This window comes from Chiloscyllium plagiosum, chromosome 6 (genome assembly GCF_004010195.1).
Source record: "Chiloscyllium plagiosum isolate BGI_BamShark_2017 chromosome 6, ASM401019v2, whole genome shotgun sequence".
Taxonomy (NCBI): domain Eukaryota; kingdom Metazoa; phylum Chordata; class Chondrichthyes; order Orectolobiformes; family Hemiscylliidae; genus Chiloscyllium; species Chiloscyllium plagiosum.
Window position 1 is genome coordinate 76589319 of NC_057715.1, and position 16063 is coordinate 76605381.

The following is a 16063-nucleotide window of genomic DNA, read 5'->3' on the forward strand; positions in this document are numbered from 1 at the left end:
GAATAACCATGTTCTTCAACAGCTTGCACGAAACAATGTATATTTGGAGAAGGATCCAACTTATAGAATCCTACCTTAAAACAGCTGCAGATTGTAGGTGATTGTGTAACTGTCCTATATTAATGTTGTTGATCATATGAAAAATGTCCGCAGTGTTTCTATGCTAGTGTAAACAGATTTCAGAAACGTGCTTATAAAAGGGAACAGATGTGTGAAAAAGGGTAAAACTAAGACACAAAGTCTTAAAAGTGTACAATTGACAGTTAACGGCAAGACAAATTTAAGAGTTGTATTAATCTACCATTTTTTCCCCCACAGTGTTTCCTTAGTGGGTTCTTAAATCCAAAGATCCATTCAGCAGCTTGGGTGTTTATTCATCAGTATCTATTTGGTTTTCAGGAAACCGGGAAATTCATTGTAAATATAGTTATCTACACAAGTCACATTTTTTTAAAAACCATGAAATTCTCTTACTTTATCGCCTGGTTCGTCATATTGGAAGTCCTATGGGAAACAATATTGGTTCGCTGTCAGGTAATAATCATATATATTTTGCATGTGATTGTGGTTAACTTCATAGTATATTTACAGAAACAGGCCAAGCATGTCTAAATCAGTGTTTAAGCTCTAAATCAGCCTCTTTACCATGTAAAATAATGGAAGGATGCATTATCAAGAAAAAAACCTTAAAAACATTGAAAATCATACGAATTAGGAGGAGTAGGCCATTCAGCCTGCTTCACCATTCAATAAGATCCTGGCTAATTGGATTCTAACCTCATTCACATTCCCATCTATCCACGATAACCTTTCAACATGTTATTAAATAAGAATCTACCATCCCTCCCCCTACCATTTCAGGGTAAGTGTGACTCAATCCTGGAGGAAGAAATTTCACCTTGTGTCTTGTATCTTAAGTAGATGACCCCCCCACCCTTACAGTTCCATATTCTGCCATATGAACAAATATTTAATCCATCAAGACCCATCAGGGTTTCAATCAAGTCACCACTTACCTGATCTAAATTCCAGATACAAGTCTAGTCTGACCTTTCCTCATAACCTTCCCATTCCAGACACTCGTCTGGCAAGCCTTCTCTGAAAGGTCTGAAACACATTAACATCCTTCCTTAAATAAAAAAAGGAGACAAATTCCAATTGTGGAACTCACCAGTGCCCTATATAATTGAAGAATAACCTCCCTTTTTTGTATTTAATTCCCCAGCTGAAAGAATGTTGTTAGCTTTCCTAAATAGTTGGCGTACCTGCATTCTAACTGTTTGAGATTCATTCATGAGGACATCCAGATTCTTCTGCATCTTAAGAGCTCTTGATGCTTAGATAAGCTTTTCATTCTTTTACATTTCCTAACATTATACGCTATTTGCCATATCTATTCCCACTCGTTTTATCTATCCGTATCTTCTTCATACACTTGTAATCTCTTCACAATTTCCTTTCGTATCTTTTACGGTTGCCAAATTTGTTGGTGACATATCTTCTACTCCTTCAGCCAAATAATTTACACAGATTGCCAACAGGCAAGATCCCAGTGCCGAAGCCTGCAGTACACCACTGACTATATACTTCCAGCTGAAAGAGAAGCATTTATGGCTAACAAGAAATAATGTAAGCACACAAACTTCTAGCTTGCCAATATGCTATTGTCTACAATGTGAGTTTTTATTTGATGTTTCATCTTTATCAAATACCTCCTAGAAATTTGAGCACAGTACATCCACCTATCTCCCTTTATCCAAAGCACCTGCTCTCCTCAAAAGAATTCCAATAGATTAGTCAAACATTGTTCTTTCACAAAACCATGTTGACCCTGCCCAATTACCTTAGAACTTACTCCAATACCTTGCTATAATCTATTCTAACATTTTAACCTCTGACATGCTAAGCTAACCAGCTTAACTGACTTCTCTCTTCTTTACCTGCTTCCCCTTAAACACATCCATGCTAATCACCTCAGATCAAGCCACATGCTTATAAGCAGACATAAGTAAATTGCCAAATTTAGAGCAAGTGAACATTTGAATGTGAAAACAATACATATTCAGAACCAAGAATGCACCCAAAACGATAGCATGTTAACAAAGCTTCTATGGAAAATGATTGAGATAGCATCCAATAAACAGACTCCACAACTCAATTATTCCAGATAAGCTTCCTTTAAAGAAATGTGAGATTGTTAAATACTGTGACTTCGTTGAAATAATTCATAATGTACATTGTGAATTCACATGATATTCAATTTATAGATATTCATTTTGCTTAGTGGTTGTTGTCCCAATTTTTAATATGAAGCAAGGAGAAGATTAAGCTGGAGGTTGGCATTTACTTACAATCATAACTGCAAAACTTCCCGTCAATATTCTGTTTTATTGGCTTGTTAGAAATGATTTTTAAAAATACACAAGAATTCCTCATACTTCAATGTTTACATTCAGTAAAGTAACATGATGTTTACCAATCCATACACCAAATTGCCCACAAAAATAATATCTCATTGCTATATGTTCATGGGATAAAGGCATCACAGACTAATCTAGTATTTATTACCATCCCCAATTGCCTTTTACAAAGTAGTAGTGAGCTGCCTTGAGCCACTTCAGTCCACATGGTGTATGGTCATGCACAGTGCTCTCAGGCAAGGAGTTCTAAGATTTTGCCCTAGTTTTTGAAGAACTGGCAATATAATTGCAAGTCAGGCTCACAGGAGAAACTGAAGGCAGGGTGTTCCAACACATCCACTGCTCGCATTCTTCAGGTGATATAGGTCGCAAGATTAGAAGTACTATTCAAAGATATATAAAAACCTAAACCTTATTCTCTAATAAAAACTAAATTCCACTGCAGAGATTATGAAAATTCCTACTAGGTCTGAAGGGGGTATTCTTAGGAAAATAAATTACCAACAGTTATAGGCAATTGAAAAGAAATGGGATTGCACTGTTAAACTGCAGTTAAAACAAAATCAAGTCATAATTATGAACCTAGAGTATTATACTTTCCAATCAACTGTTAGGATTAGACAAAGCAAGAATTAAATTTAAACTTTTTTTTTTTAAAAGAAAAGAAATTGAAATTATGCCTATCTTTGAATGAAAGCAATGCACCTACCCCACACACAATTTAGCCAAAATGCAAGACTACTTCAGAAAATGAAGAAAAAGACTTACGATGTTAATAAAAATGCTCCATCTGAGCATCTTTCCAGAGCCTTGCGAGCAGCAGGCTTCGCTGCAAATTCCACATAACCTTTTCCTGTAGGCTTCCCACGGTCATCAACAACAACTATTGCTCGTTCTACTGGACCAAACTGAGAAAACGCCTGCTCCAGCAACTCATTGGAAACCACTGGAGAAAGATTCTTCACAGTCAAAGCTGCTCCATGAGTGGCAAAACGAATACGTAGAGGTCGATTTCTCAGCATTGTACTGTCAAGTTCAGCTTTTGCAATTTCAGCTAATGTTCTAGTTTCCTGCATGGAAAAGCATTTAACATTTTAAACTCGATAGAAAGATACATTCAAATTTTCTGTCTTAAGATTTCAACTTTCAGAAAACATTATTCAGATGAAAACGGACAGTTGGAACACAATTTTAACTGCAGTCTCATCAGTTTCATTATAATCTTAAATCAAAGTATATCCAAAGCTGAGATATATGGATTTCTAATTTTTAAAAAGAATTAAAGATTATACAGATATAGCAGAAAAAGTGGCGTTGGGGGATCATCAGATCAAGCATGCTCTCACTGAACAGGAGTGGCCTCAATGGGCCAACTGGCCTACTTCTGCTCCTACATTTTATGATCTTGATAATTCAAGAACAAAACATTTAAAAACAACTTCAGAGCAATGCATCATTAAAAAATAGAAATTGTAAGAGAAACCTCATGAAAAGTAATTAGATTTCTAATGAGGAAGTGTATAAGATATGAGCAGATAGGCAAATTGTTAAGTATTGAGTTTTGTGAAACAAGAGGTTCAGCTGAGCATGAATCAGATAAGAACTTGCAATTAACAATGGGGTGCTGGAGGCAAGTGTAATGGGTTGACAAGGTGGGAAAGCATTCATATGTAGAGCCATTTAACAAGATGAGGAAGCATTCATTATGCAAAGACAGTTAAACAAGGTGAAAAGCATTCATTATGTGAAGCTAGTTAAGATTAAGAATTTCATTATGTAACAGCAAAACACAATCTTTACTATGACGCTCGCTGATTGTAATAGTCACCCAATTAATATGCACGTTGCTCTTTCTGGATGCTCCTCCCTGTAAAATGACTACATAATTCATTAAGCAACTGTTGTCCGAGAGAAGACCAAAAACGCATGCCTCTGTGCACACGAGTGATCGTTCTCTCTCCCATTAGGGCCCGGAATAAAGATGCAAGAGGTAAAACTATACAGTATCTGAGCGTTTTGCTTCGACTGGGGGCGGGGGGGGGGGGGGGAGGAGGAGGAGGAATGTAACAGGACGACACTATAACAAAGATGATTTTCTAATATACTCAGCAGCAGTCGGAAGTTGACAAATAAAAGCATTTTATAGTTAACCATAGTAAACTACTTCCAGCATCTTGTTCAAACTTGAAGCAGCAGCTAAATATCACCACTGGGGATACTGGACTCACTTAAAGCCATAGATTAAGGCCTGGCTTACACATCAATATTTTCCAATACCACAAAACTGTGTTCACCATGACTCCAATAAACCAAATGCCCAATACATCCTGTTGAAATGAGCTAATTTGCTGCACAAGGACACCCAAATTGCTAATTAAAAAGCAATTACAGATGACAGTTTGTCACCAATATCCCAACTCTCTCGCTGGCTGCGAAACACTTATCTTAATGCATTCAATTTTCCAGCTTTAATTTTTGTTGCAAAGTGGACACACAGAGAGTACAAGAGGATACGAATAGGTTACATGAGTGGGCATAGAGGTGGCAAGTGAAATATAACCTTGGAAGATGTCAATTTATGCATTTCAACAGTGAGAATAAAAAGCACATTGTCTCACCATTTAGATAATGGAAACGTTCCAAGAAGAAGAGGAATGAGATTGTCCTTGTGTGCAAATTGCAAAAGGTTACAATGGAGGCACAGCAAGTAATTTAAAAAAAGGCCATCGGAACATTACCATTAATCGGAAGAGAAACTGAATACAAACTGAGGAAGTTATGCTTCAGTTATACAGGGCACTAGTAAAACTGCACCTGGAGTAGTGTGTACACTTTTGGTGGTCTTATATAAAGTTTTTAAATCAGATGTACAAGCTAAGTATCTGCAATGGGCAGGTCGCCTTGTAAGGCTGGACAGGTTAGGATTGTATTCGCTGGAGTTTAGATGACTAAGAGATAACTATGTTGAAACACAATCGCGAGAGGCTCAAAGGGTAGACATAAGAAGGATATTTCCTTTCACAGTAGGACGTAGAACTAGGAGTCACTGTTTGAATAAAGAAAATCATGGATTGCCATTTAAGAATTTAGACGAACATTTTCTGAGGCACGCGTCTTTGGAATAGTTCCTTAAAAGGTGGTAGAGTAGAGTGCTTGAATACTTAAGATTCATGAAGCAATATAGAACAATCTCAACTATTGAACAAAATCATAAGGTTCCATAACAATACTATCCATTACCTGAACAATCCGTTATCCGAACTCAGTTATCCAAACAAAATACTCCCCACCAGTTTCATTCAGATAATACAGGTTGTTCTGTACATCATGCATTCATTCAATCAGAACAAAATCAGTCTTGAGACTAAAATTGATAATTAACTATCCTTGCTGCATCTCCATGCCAATACAGCCCAATTAGTACCAATCTCACGGTGTATAATTTAAGGAGGAGCCCAAGGCTGCTCTGATTCCTGGTGAGTGCAAGACAAATGCTGCATTTTGCTATTTTCTTTTAGCAATGGTTAAGTTTGAAATTATTTTACATCCGCAATGCTTGATTACCTGCCTGTTTCACAGGGAACAGTTTCTCTATTCATGGCCCAATCACTTAATACTTTTGCTCTTACCCTTCTCTGCTCCAGCTAACTAAATGGTCTCCCTAATCCCTGGTTTATCTTGTAAACCTCCTGTGAACTGCTCGAATATTTCATGCTATGGACACACACCAGGGTGAGATATTAAAGGGTTAATTTGCTCTGCTGACCTGCAGGAAATTGGATGTCCCAAGGCTAGGGTGGTATGCCTCGGTCTTATAGGTAGAACGTAAGGAATTTACATTCCTATTCCTTGCCAGAGCTATTTACATGGCCATTTTTTAGTTATTCAGAAAAAAAATTACGTTATCAACCCCTATTCAGAAATCAATAAGAACATTGCAATTAAAATTCTGACTACACCCTGCAGTTAAAAAATGATTCACAATAGATCTGGCCATTAAGGAAGGATTTACATTACACTGTTTCTGGAAACAGCGTGATCACTACATTGTGTCTTGAGTGGCATGTGACTGTGGGGGAATGGCTGGGGGTCATCTTGTGGGCATTACTGACTGTAATGTGAAACTCCTGTACTGTATAAATGAGGGACTGTTTCTTTTATTCAGAGAGAGATCCCTTGACATGGCTTCGCGAACATTGCTAGGAGTGTTAAAGGTTCCTCCACAGCTTGCTATGCTTAATAAATGTTGGCTGTTCACAAAAGTTGCAGTTGCATCTAGTGTGTAAGAATCTTAAGAAAAAGAACTTAACAAGGGTAGTCAAGCTTTATGCTGAATTCCAGCTGGAACCAGTAAGTCTTTTTTTTAAAATGTAAACCAAGTGAGAGGTCAACAACTTAGTCAAAATTAAGGCACAGGATTCAATTGTTTTGAAAAATAGCAAATAGCAATCCTCAACAGCCTCCAGGTTCCAATGACACGAGGAGTCATCAAACCTCACCGAACCATGCACGTGAGCCCAATGGTTTGGTTTGTAGACCAAACTTTTAAAATCTCTCTTAGGTCATAGAATGCCTCAATAATTGCTCACGTCTGGCAATCTACCTTTCTTTGCCAAAATAATGCTCCCCAAATTTTTGAAAAGTGAAATCACTGCAGGTTTTCAACTCTCACTTTCTGGTGCACTAAACTAGTAATGTCACATAGCTTCTGAGCTCCCAAGACTTGTCTAAAGTCCTGACAACATTTAACTGCCTACTAAATCCTGGAGCATCATTGTGTTCTAACAGAGCAGTGATATCCAATTGTGTAACTCCTCAATGATTCAGTTACATTCAGTTCCCTTTCCGTACTCCAGCTAAACAGTTTTGTTCTGCAATAAGCTTACTCCTGTTTCAGTGGGTGTCTTTTTCCAACTTACTATAATCTTTCAACTGCTGAGTGACTTCAACCGTTAATTGAAAACACCTCAAAAACAACCCTGTCCGAATGGTTTAGATTAGGATTAGATTACTTACAGTGCGGAAACAGGCCCTTTGGCCCAATAAGTCCACACCTAACCTCCGAAGAGCAACCCACCCAGACCCATTCCCCTACATTTACCCCTTCACCTAACACGACAGGCAATTTAGCATGGTTAATTCACCTAATCTGCACATTTTTTTTTTTAAGATTGTGGGAGGAAACCGGAGCACCCGGAGGAAACCCATGCAGACATGAGGAGAATGTGCAAACTCCACACAGATAGTTGCCGGAGTCAGGAATTGAACCCGGGTCTCTGGCACTGAGAGGCAGCAGTGCTAATCATGAGCATGATCAAACTAGCAAATGCCTCAGAATTCAGTAAGCCAAATGTCAACATTCAGAGCATGATGACTACAACACAAATTGCAAACAACTCATAATAGCTTCCCTATACTGCACTCTTAAAAGTACTGCCCAGAGCTGTACACACTATGGCCCAATTAATCAGTGTTATGCTAGGAAGACAAGCAGCCAAATCAGATTAGCCTTCCTATTCCTGTATTCACAACACAGTAGAATTACAATAATGACCCTCAAAAATTTACTCCAATGGTTTTTAACTTGACTTTTTGAATAGCCAGTAACAAATTGTGAATAACTATAGACAAAAGTTTATATCTTAAACAAAAAGATTAACAATTAATACTGTAACTTTAAAGTACAAGTTTAACAAAATTGTTTTGTTAATGTTTATGATTTAAACCCAGTTTGCTTTTGATTCTACCTGTCACTCAACTGTGTGCGTTTGCCAGTTTTAGTAAGGGATAAATCAAAAATGAGATGAAACTGGCCAGTTCACACTAGTCTTCACGATCCACAATCTCACAGACACATGGAATTGTATCTTTTTTGGCATCTGAAGACACTAATGCATGCAAACAGCTTCCAGTAGACTCCAGGAATATTCACATACTGCTTATAACGGAGTTTATTCTCTGAGCTTATAATAAACTGAAAATAACCAGGAAGCAATCAATTCTCCACCCTATGGCACTCAAAACCACAAACCTTCTAATGTAAACACAGTTCCAACATTTGATTTCTCTTTGTTAGACCGGCTGTCTTGCTATGGGGCTCCACTTAACATTCAATATCTGCTATGAGCATAACGCATCTCTGCAATTAAAACATCTGGAATGTTAAGTGCGCAAAGAATCAAAATGCAATTAACTTCCAGGCATGGTATCCAATCAGTTTGCTTTATTTAAAAATAAGCTGGTTCACATGGCCCTAAAAGGTCACTTTCAGCTCACAGTCCAAACCAAAATTGATTTTAAATAAAAAAAAGTTCTCAACAACAATTTACTATGACTTCCTTGATTTGATATTCAATGTCACCATTTACAAAGCCAGTATCCCACAGCCATTTTCAACTTGCCAGTTTGACCTTCAAATATTTGCTATTTAGATCATTGCGTCAAGACACAGTCGCCACTCAATTATTCACACAAAACTGCCATGATGGCATCTGTCCATCTCAGGAAATAATAAACTGCAACCAAGATGCCTACCCCTTCAAGATTCAATATAGCCTGTCAGGTTGTACAGGCTGTTTCATCAGCGGTACCTAGTAGTAATGAAGAATTTTGGTGTGGAAATAGACTGAAGCTTTTCCCTTTCCAGTGAGCTCCTTTATCCCCCACCACCTAATCATTCTTCTGCCCAGTCTGTTCCACATGAGTACAGACTGCTTATCCTCAGTCACACCTTCCTTCACACTTTGGTCTTCTCAAATCAGCCGTACCAAGTTGCACATCTTGATGTCAGCCCTGATATTCAGGTAAACATTCTCATTAGAATCTGTGAAATCAAACAATAGCAGCATAGAGAAAAGTGGGACAAAGACAAATGGTTCCCGATTTTGGATTAGTGGTGCTGGAAGAGCACTGCAGTTCAGGCAACTCCTCGGTTGCTGCCTGAACTGCTGTACTCTTCCAGCACCACTAATCCAAAATCTGGTTTCCAGCATCTGCAGTCATTGTTTTTACCTAAATGGTTCCTGAATACAGCTCACTGACTTAATAGCACTGCAACCGATGTAACTGGACATGCTCTAATGGAAAGCAAAACCAATATCCAGGAGCAGTAGTTCGACCTTTTTTAAAAAATATCTCTGCCGACAGGAAAGGAGGCAATGGCAATGTCCATGAAGGCAAGAGGAGACCTGTCTCATTCAGGACACTTCTCGTGCATCTGCCAATGTGAGAAACTCATCTCAACTGCCATCTATCAGAATGAAACAGCAATGTCTCAGGATAGGTGCATGATTTTACAAACTGCAATCTCTTTGTGTATTGCTCTAAAGACATTCCCATGATACTCAACAAGTAGAGCTCCAACCATCTTTTGTGGGCGGCACGGTGGCACAGTGGTTAGCACTGCTGCCTCAGCGCCAAAGACCCGGGTTCAATTCCCGCCTCAGGCGACCCTGTGTGGAGTTTGCACATTCTCCCCGTGTCTGCGTGGGTTTCCTCCGGGTGCTCCGGTTTCCTCCCACAATCCAAAAAAAGTGTAGGTGGATTGGCCATGCTAGATTGCCCGTAGTGTTAGGTGAAGGGGTAAATGTAGGAGAATGGGTCTGGGTGGCTTACGCTTCGGCGGGTCGGTGTGGACTTGTTGGGCCGAAGGGCCTGTTTCCACACTGAAAGTAATCTAATCTAATCTTTCCACATTTATGGAAGTTTCAGAAATGATCACCTCCGCCCAGCTTCATGGTTGCCGCTGTCAAATTTGGGCCCATTACACTATTCATTCCTTCCTATGTCGTCCCAGCTCCCAAATGGTGTCCATTAGCAGGGATTTTCAACCAGCATTACATAGCACAATGTATAATGACAGTGTGGCATTTAACAGTTCACTTTTTTCCAAGAAAATACTCCATATACTATTATTTCTATACAGTTGCAAACTCATCCTGGAAGTTTGTTCCCTTTCGATTTGCAAGCCACACTCAAATTAGTTGGTTTGCTTGATTGGTGGAGTTGTGGATAGTGAGGAGGGCTGTTGTTGGCTGCAAAGTGACTTAGATATGATGCAGAGCTGGGCTGAGGAGTGGCAGATGGAGTTCAACCCTGCCAAGTGTGAGGTTGTCCATTTTGGAAGGACAAATAAGAATGCGGAATACAGGGTTAACGGTAGGGTTCTTAATTTTAGGAAAGATGTGGAAGCTTTGGAGAGGGTGCAGAGGAGATTTACCAGGATGTTGCCTGGAATGGAGAATAGGTCGTACGAGGATAGGTTGAGCGTGCTAGGCCTTTTCTCATTGGAACGGAGAAGGATGAGGGGTGACTTGATAGAGGTGTATAAGATGATCAGGGGAATAGATAGAGTAGACAATCAGAAACTTTTTCCCCGGGTACAACAGAGTGTTACAAGGGGACATAAATTTAAGGTGAAGGGTGGAAGGTGTAGGGGAGATGTCAGGGGTAGGTTCTTTACCCAGAGAGTGGTGGGGGCATGGAATGTGCTGCCTGTGGGAGTGGCAGAGTCAGAATCATTGGTGAACTAAGTGGCAATTGGATAGGTACATGGATGGGTGCTTAAGCTAGGACAAATGTTTGGCACAACATCGTGGGCCGAAGGGCCTGTTCTGTGCTGTATTGTTCTATGTTCTAATGTCTTCTTCATAACTTCATGCGCATTACTATTTCACATCAACTCACTAAGAGGCAGCAGCAGGACAATCAGCCCCAAAACTTACTCATGCCTAGTCTGATCGCAACCTGAAATCTGCGTTCCCTCCAGACTTCCTGGCCGACCCGATTCACAGAGTTAAATTAATCTCTAAACCATTACCACCCTGACAATAGACAGTCTGCTGAAATTCAATTCTGAAAGCGGAGGGCATCTAGGGTTCATTTGCTAGGAACATGTTTGTAGATCACAAGGGCACTTCACAGTGTATTAATGAACTTCATTTTAATCAAATAAACTTCACACCAATTAGCAATCTATTCTCCCATTTCAAGTGTAATTTATATAGGGTGTTGTGCAGATGACCTGACTTTAATGATACTTCACAGTCAAGATTAGAATGGTGCTGGAAAAGCATAGCAGGTTGGGCAGCATCCAAGGAGCAGGAAAATCGATGTTTCGGGCAAAAGCCCTTCATCAGAAATGAGGAGTTTCAACCAGCATTATATAATACAATACATAATGACAGTGTGATACTTCACGGTCGCCTAGTGTGAAAGTGAAAAAATTGTGTTAATGACAGCTCTGTTTTGTTTGGTGTGGTATATAGTTTCGTTAGCTAATGTTGATGTTGCTAGATACCAGGGAGTGATCAGTATCACAGTAAGGGGGTGCATCTAGTGAAAAACCAGCTGGTGCCGGTGGTATGGTTTGGGATGCTTCCAGGGCAATTTCTGATGTTATGTGATTTGGTAGTCACCGCATGCAATAGAATCCATCATAACAGCATAGTTCCAGCAATTTAGAATCATAGAATCCCTAGAGTCGAAGCAGACCTTTGGTCCATCGAGTCCATACCAATTCTCAGGAAGAATATCCCACCCAGGTCTATCCCATTTCTGTAACCCTGCATTTACCATGGCTAATCCACCTAAACTGCACATCTTTGGGAGGAAAACCAGAACACCCAGTGGAAACACATACAGCCACGCCGAGAATATACAAACTCTACACAGTGACCTGACAGTTGAATTGAACTAAGGTCTCTGGCACTGTGAGGCAGCAGTGCAAACTACTGTGCCACCATGTCCAATTTCTGTTCTTTTATTATGTATGTTGGCCAACTGCAAAATCAGCACCAATCCTTACACAGAAGTTCCCAGAAACAGTCATAGGGTCAGAGATGTGCAGCATGGAAACAGACCCTTTGATCCAACTCATCCATGCTGACAAGATATCCTAACCTAATATAGTCCCATTTGCCAGTACTTGGCCCATATCCCTCTAAACTCTTCCTATTCATATACCCATTTAGATGCCTTTTAAATATTGCAATTGTACCAGCTGCTACCACTCCCTCTGGCAGTTCACTCCATACACACATCACCCACTGCATGAAAAAGTTGCCCCTTAGGTCTCTTTTAAATCTTTCCTCTCTCACCCTCAACCCATGCCCTCTTGTTCTGAATTCCTCCACACAGGGAAAAAAGATATTTATCTATTTACCCTATCTATGCCCCTCATGATTTCATAAACCTCTATAAAAAGGTCACCCGTCAGCCTCAAACATTCCAAGGAAAATAGCCCCAGCTTATACTGCCTCTCCCTATAGCTCAAACCCTCCAACCCCAGCAACATCCTTGCAAATCTTTTCTGAACTCTTTGAAGTTTCACAAAATCCTTCTTATAGGGAGATGAGAATTGCACACAATATTCCAAAGGTGGCCTGACCAATGCCCTGTACAGCCACAACATGACATCCAAACTCCTGTACTTAATGCTCTGACCAATAAAGGAAAGTATACCAAACTCTTGGTCCCTTGGTTCTCAGTGTAATGTTAACAGATTAATATCCAAAGAGAGATTCCCATTTAAAGGGTTAAACTGCACTGTCTTTGGTGGGGATGGCAATCATGAAAGAATGTGGGTGACCATCCATTGTAGTTGGCACTTCTTTTAGACAGTCATTTGCTACTACTCCCCCTTGCTATTGTCAAGTTAAACTATTGTTCAATCTCTTCCATTCAGAAATGCTTTCTGGCCAGAGGTATGTCGCACCTGCATTGCCTTGTGGAATGAAAGTCAGGAAATCGTCTGCATAACTATTCCCCAGGATGAAGGCATTAGCATTATCCCCAACGGTGATCTCATCCTGCCATTGCACCTGGGGTAAGGTTAGGGTTAGGGGCTGAGTAACTGGGGGTTGTCTTGAGCGGTATGTGACTGTGGGGAGTAGCCAGAATATCTCTAAGCATGGCCAACTGTGCTGTATAAAAGGATGTTTTTTCTTTGTTCAGGGCCTCACTTTGACTCAACCTTGCATGGCTGCGGGGGGGGGGGGGGGGGGGGGGGGCAGGGGGGCCACCTAGCTTGTACAAGATTTAATAAACTAACTGTTTGTTGCTTTGTGTGAATTGCATCTCCTGTGCAAAACCTTGTGAAAAGAACCGATCGCCAGCACAAAGTGTCTCACAGAATCTATCCTTGATGCCTGGGTGGAGGTGAGTGACAGAACAGACTAAGTGGATCCATACTTGTCATCAAGCCAAAAGTAAGATCTCAGCCTTTTATAGAAGTTAAATCTCAGATCTTCTTTGGTAAATTCTCCTGTCCAGTGTGTTCCTAATTTGCCCACCAAGAGATGACTTCTAGTACCTATTGCAGGCCATAGCAAGACACCACCAAACCCCATTGGAAGGCAGCCCTGGCACAGGGACGCGGTGTCATTGTTTTTAAAGCCAATTGCATCTCTATGTTCTAAGCACATGGTAAAATTTGAATGTAATAAATTAAATCTCCTTTTCTAGCAAGGAAAAGAGCCCTGTCCTGGCTTAGTTGAACAATACAGAGATCCAGAGCTCCATGTTCCAAATTCAGCATTATTTGTAGTCGCAAAGAAAATGATGAAACCAACACTGTTGATTCGTACCAGTCCTGTTGTTGGAGCTGCAAAATAAAAAAGAAATCTCCCCGACAAATGACATTACCAATGCAGGACTCCACTCCAATTTTCTGTCATGGTCAACTCCTATAGCTGCCTTCACTCTCGAGACAGAAACCTTTACCAATAGGCAAGAGTCTGGATTTCGGGCACCAGGTCATAACCACACACTCATGGGCCAGCATGCCATACTTAGAGGTCAAAAAGAAAAGTAACAACCCTAACACTCAGCTTCTAGTGAAGATGACAGTGCATCACCTGTTTCATGACTGATTTCTGAAAAAAAACCTCTTCGACAGCTTCCCCTCCCATGATTAATGGACCTTCATTAGATTCATTCCATACTTACCCCTTTCTTTCTCATGCTCCTCATGTCCTCATGCTCCATTCCTAGTCACCTCAACTTACACATCACTTGTCATTTCACTACCTACACAAGGTTTTTCATTTGTACAGTCATAGAGATGTACAACATGGAAACAGACCCTTCGGTCCAACCCGTCCATACCAACCAGATAGCCCAACCCAATCTAGTCCCACCTGCCAGCACCCAGCCCATATCTCTCCAAATCCTTCCTATTCATATATCCTTCCAAATGTCTTTTTAATGTTGGAATTGTACCAGCCTCCACCACTTTCATTCATTGGAAACCACAAAAACATTCTCTATTTCATATTCCACACTCTTCAATTTGAGTTACCACCCTCCTAGCAGTCTCCCAGAAAAGACGTGCAAGCATACATGTGTTGCTTTTTATTCAACTTGCAATGAGCAAGGTCTCAGAAATAATGCTGTAGTGACAAGATTTTAGCAACTTTAATTGAGTGATGTATACAATCCAGGTGAACTCTTGTTAGAGGACTTTGCAAGTATGTGCCTGGTAAGTTTTGGACAGGTTTCAAATGAATTAGTCTCCTACAACTGCAGTTAAAATTAGACCTTTTTATGCACATCTAGCACAGCAATGTTTTGGTTCAAAAGATGTCAGTTCCAACTTTACAGCACTTGGGGGGGGGGCAGGGCTCCCTATCAGCCTACATTCTGTTCAAGTCCATGGAATAAAGTTCAACCCTAAGCAATCTATTGGCCATTGATACTCTCTCCTTATGAGGTTTGGTTCATTCATTGTAATCATACCAGATGCAGCATTTCTGAATCCACACCTTGTCATATGGAACAAAAGTGGCAGAAAGTCATGTGCAATGTCTCCAAAATTTCATTCGGCAAGACACCAACATGGGGGCATTAAATACAAATTACATATACACATGATAAATTCACCCAAAAAACACACACGATCAGTGTGATGCTGGGATCTAAATGGCAATAATTTAACTTGCCGCCTTGTCCAGACTTCACTGCTGTTTGCACCAAACACACTGTCTCAACGGTACTGAACAAGATTCAAAAATAAGTATCCTGCAGTCCTCTTTCCTAAACTTCCACTTTCATGACAGTGAGGTTTACGACCATGCTATAAGGGATGTATAGATTGTGGCTGAAAATGTGTTGCTGGAAAAGCGCAGCAGGTCAGGCAGCATCCAAGGTGCAGGAGAATCGACGTTTCGGGCGTTTCAGGAATTCTGAAGAAGGGCTCACACCCGAAACGTCGATTCTCCTGCTCCTTGGATGCTGCCTGACCTGCTGCGTTTTTCCAGCAACACATTTTCAGCTCTGATCTCCAGCATCTGCAGTCCTCACTTTCTCCTCGATGAATAGATTGTGTCCAGATGAGGGTGCTGAATGCAGCTCCATCAATTCAATGCAGTACTGGGTGTCGGTAGACACAGCAGTTCATTAGCAGGTCATGAGACCTCCAGCATCTATCCCATTGTCTCAACATTTCCTTAAAGCCTTATTTACATCCTTCATTAAGTTGAGCTGATAATCTCACGAAATTTAGGAAGAGTAGATCCCCAGTAAACTAGTTGCTAACTGCTTTATAGAAATCCAAAATAATAAAATGCAATTTTAAGGCATTATGCTAGGCCCAAGTCAGAACTTCGACATCGATGGCACAAACTCGGCGATCAATCATGTCAATC

General features: G+C 40.4%; 1 protein-coding gene across 6 annotated transcripts in view; it reads right to left on the reverse strand.

Annotated features, from left to right (window-relative positions):
- LOC122550728 (paraspeckle component 1-like) overlaps positions 1 to 16063 on the reverse strand; it is a 122755-nt gene that overhangs the window by 105473 nt on the left and 1219 nt on the right. For 5 of the 6 annotated variants that reach the window (XR_006311930.1, XM_043691893.1, XM_043691891.1 and 2 more), the window contains exons 2-3: positions 3189 to 3490; positions 475 to 504 (exon numbers count right to left, since the gene is read on the reverse strand). Coding sequence is in view for 5 of the 6 variants with exons in the window: in XM_043691893.1 (XP_043547828.1) it covers positions 475 to 504; positions 3189 to 3490 (332 nt within the window). In the remaining variant the exon portion in view is untranslated. The remainder of the gene's footprint in view (positions 1 to 474; positions 505 to 3188; positions 3491 to 16063) is intronic. The other variant, XM_043691889.1, reaches the window with a different exon arrangement.